Source organism: Nanorana parkeri, unplaced genomic scaffold (genome assembly GCF_000935625.1).
Source record: "Nanorana parkeri isolate BGI_ZX_2015 unplaced genomic scaffold, ASM93562v1 scaffold401, whole genome shotgun sequence".
In the NCBI taxonomy this organism is placed as follows: Eukaryota; Metazoa; Chordata; class Amphibia; order Anura; family Dicroglossidae; genus Nanorana; species Nanorana parkeri.
The window spans coordinates 1,233,700-1,237,554 of record NW_017306669.1 but is presented as its reverse complement, the minus strand read 5'-3'; the positions used below and the strand labels follow the sequence as shown (position 1 = coordinate 1,237,554).

Here is a 3,855-nt window from a genome sequence, read left to right as displayed (position 1 = left end):
GCAATGATTTCTCTTTATCATTTACCCTTCCTACAGATTTGTGTGTTTCCATAAATCTAGGGAAATTTGCCATACGGTTCCTGCGATCACTTTTTACAATAATTTGCCAAAGCTTTTCCCCCAGTAATGTGAAGTCCCACTTCGGTGTTGTGCAGAAGGTAATTTCAGGAGCACATTTCTTTTCAGACTGTCTTTTAATAGGCTTCGTGAAGCCAAAAAAGTAAATACAATTCTGTAACCACTTCAGTACAGTATTCAAATGAAATATTTGTATATAAAAAAGAAAAGAAAAAAAAAAGAAAAACGGACAATACAAACAAACATTTTTAAGAACGTCTTGTGACAGAGATCCATTTGTTCACTTTAGTTATATCAAGGTGGTACAGCTGTCATCTGCAGCACACCCAGGCTCTGCTCTACCTCGTCACTATAAAAAGGTATTTTCAAAACAAGAGCTCAAAATAAGCTCATGGGTTTTAAACCCCATGACTATTTACATAACAGCAAGCGATCTAGTAAGACCACGCTACAGTAGGAGGCATGCCCATTTATAGGGATGCAAACATAGAAGCGTCACTCTTTTCTGAGCAAAGCCAGTTACTGCAGCATGAATCTGCTCATTTACAAATAAGAGCTTCACATATCTGCAGCCTAAATGGAACAGCAGTATACGAGTATGAAACAAAAAAAGGGAGTAAACATAAGCGTGCCTCAAGGATAACTCCTTTTGAACAGCTGTTACATATTTTACCAGCGAGGCTGTCTAGATTAACCAAATGTATATAAAAAAAGTGAACACAAGTTGACATAGTACATAAGGATTCATCGAAGCTCCAAAAATCTTTATAAATACAGCCATTGGAAGGACGATCTTGAGTCAGGAAGGTATTTTAGTCGTGTGAGGCTGAGGACAAGAAGCAGGCACAGTTGTAAAGACACTTGAAGCAGAAGTCAGATCCCAGCATTACACCCCTACAGCAAGACCAACCCACAAAGCCCACTGCTAATAGTTTTTTTTTTTGATTTAATAAAAACCTTGACAGAACATTTATACACATGCATTTGTTGGGCTGCTGAGATTTATAAGCAAGCCCTTGCAGATATCACTAGAATAATTAAACCCCCAAATTCTTAGATCACACCCCTCTGCTATGACTTACCATAGCTGTCATAACCTTCTCTGTAGGAACTTCCTGACCGATCACCATAACTTCCTTGACTCCTGCCACAAAGAAAAAAAAAACCCAACAAATTAAAAAGCAAATCCAAAATGCTATGCACTAGCTAAATTTATGCGGGGGAAAGGGAAAAAAAAACAAAAACAAAAAAAAACACTTACCTGCCATAATAATCCCGGGATCCACCACCATAGCCTCCACTCCTGCTGCTGCCGTCAAAGCGACTGCTTCCATAACCACGGTCACCACCTTAACCACAGAACAGAAGTGTTAACATGCATTTGTCTTAGCAATGAAAAAAGTAAAAACCACACAAGCCATTTTGATATACACTATATTGCCAAAAGTATTGGGACACACCCCCAAAAATCATAGTATTCAGGTGTTCCAATCACCTCCATGACCACAGGTGTATAAAATCAAGCACCTAGGCATACAGACGCTTCTACAAACATTTGTGAAAGAATGGGTTGCTCTCAGGAGCTCAGTGAATACAAGCGTGGTACTGTGATAGGTTGTCACCTGTGCAATAAGTCCATCCGTGAATTGTCCTTGCTACTAAATATGCCACGGTCAACTGTTAGTGGTATTATAACAAAGTGGAAGCAATTGGGAACAGCAACCCAGGCACTAAGTGGTAGGCCACATAAAATGACACAACGGGGTCATTGCATGCTGAAGCGCACAGTAGTCGCCGACTGTCTTTAGAGTCAAAACTTTGTGTGGCCTACATGTTGGCACAACAGTGCGTAGAGAGCTGCATGGAATGGGTTTCCATGGTCGAGCAGCTACATCCAAGCCTTACATCACCAAGTGCAATGCAAAGCATCGGATTCAGTGGCGTAAAGCACGCTGCAACTGGACTCCAGGGAATTGGAGACTTGTTCTCTGGAGTGACGAATCATGCTTCTCTGTCTGGCAATCCGATGGACGTGTTTGGCAGCTGCCAGGAGAACGCCTGTTCTCCTGGCATGCCTGACTGCATTGTGCCAAATGTAAAGTTTGGTAGAGGGGGGATTATGGTGTGGGGTTGTACTTGGCCCCTTAGTGCCAGTGAAGGGAACTCTTAAGGCATCAGCATACCAAGACATTTTGGACAATTTCATGCACCCAACTTTGTGGGAAGTTTGGGGGATGGCCTAGAGATGGGTAGCTCATGAGCGATCAGATCTATTGAGCCGCTCCCTCAGAAGAGCGGTGGCTCAGTAATAATGAGCGGCGGTTCTTCTGGTCTGTGCTCTCTGTGGATGGAATGTAGAAGCAGAGAGTGAAACAAGAGCTGCTCTTGTAATATGATCTTAGAGAGCCAGGCTTCTGCCAGCCCACCCATGCAACCGATCACATCTGTGAACCAACAGAGACGGATCTGTGAACCCAAGAGCCAGATCTCGAAGAGTGAGACACTCAGGAATTATTTGGTTCTTTCAGCTCCTCTGCCTCTTTGAATCTGGCTCTTGGAATGATATAGTTCAGCTTCTTCTCAATTATACTGATTGAGATCCGCTCAGAGAGATATTTTGCACAGCTGACTTTTTTTTATAATGTATTGCTGGGACTTGTAGTCCCGCATAGCTGGTGGTATTCTGCATTGCTGGATGATTATTATAAAGCAATGCAGAATAGCACCAACTATGTAGGACTACAAGTCCCAGCAATGCATTATAGTGGTGGTGGGATGCTGGGGGTATTCTGTATAAAAGACAAGCAATGGTTTTACTTTAAAAATAACTCTTGTTCCCTCCCTCAAACTACACCCCCTTCTCATTTCCTCCCCTACTATAGTAAAAAGAGCAGTTTAGTAAACCATGAGCCGTTTAAAAGATCCAGATCTTTTCAGTGAGCGATCCATAGAGGGCTCATGCAGATGAACCGTTTTGCCCATCTCTAGGATGGCCCCTTCCTGTTCCAACATGACTGCGCACTAGTGCACAAAGCAAGGTCCATAAAGACATGGATGAGTGGGTTTGGGGTGGAGGAACCTCACTGGCCTGCACTGAGTCCTGACCTCAACCCGATAGAACACCTTTGGGATGAATTAGAGCCGAGACTGCGAGCCTGGCCTTCCCGTCCAACATCAGTACCTGACCTCACAAATGCGCTTCTGGAAGAATGGTCAAACATTCCCATAGACACTCCTAAACCTTGTGGACAGCCTTCCCAGAAGAGTTATAGCTATTATAGCTGCAAAGGGTGGGCCAACTCAATATTGAACCCTGCAGACTAAGTCTGGGATGCCACTAAAGTTTATGTGCATGTAAAGCCAGGCGTGCCCAATACTTTTGGTAATATAGTGCATCTCATTTCTTCCTAAGAGGAGGTAAAGTAAGGTGCGTCAATTGCACAATATTGGATATACAACCTCCTCTGTTTCAACACTTCCCAGAGCTTTAAATCCACTCAAATTTAGACCATGGAATGAGCAACTTTTCTGATCGAGACTCCCTATAGATAGGTGTAAACCCTGGAGTAAATGCAGAAATGCAACGTTGCTTGCTTTTCCACTTTTTAAAATTTGTTTAGGGCCTTTAGTTTCTGGGCATCTACAAGCTGACAATATTTATGCATGGAGTTTTAAGTAAGTGTCTCGACCTCAATTCAATTGTGGCAGTTTGGGATTTATATATTTTTTCACTACAGCAAAATTCCTGCATACATAGCTTTAACAGCAATTTCCAGT

At 42.6% G+C, this 3,855-nt stretch overlaps 2 protein-coding genes across 5 annotated transcripts in view; both read right to left on the bottom strand.

The window, feature by feature from the left end:
• The window catches only part of LOC108789497 (cold-inducible RNA-binding protein B-like), a 54,395-nt gene that overhangs the window by 2,309 nt on the left and 48,231 nt on the right, over positions 1–3,855 (bottom strand). The window lies entirely within an intron of this gene.
• The window catches only part of LOC108789498 (cold-inducible RNA-binding protein B-like), a 4,674-nt gene continuing 1,118 nt past the window's right edge, over positions 300–3,855 (bottom strand). For 2 of the 4 annotated variants that reach the window (XM_018559527.1, XM_018559530.1), the window contains exons 4-6: positions 1,340–1,427; positions 1,161–1,228; positions 300–904 (exon numbers count right to left, since the gene is read on the bottom strand). In XM_018559527.1, the coding sequence (XP_018415029.1) occupies positions 878–904; positions 1,161–1,228; positions 1,340–1,427 (183 nt within the window). In that variant the 3' untranslated portion in view covers positions 300–877. Of the gene's footprint in view, positions 905–1,160; positions 1,229–1,339; positions 1,428–2,804; positions 2,808–3,855 lie in introns of all 4 variants that reach the window. The other 2 variants (XM_018559529.1, XM_018559528.1) reach the window with 2 other exon arrangements.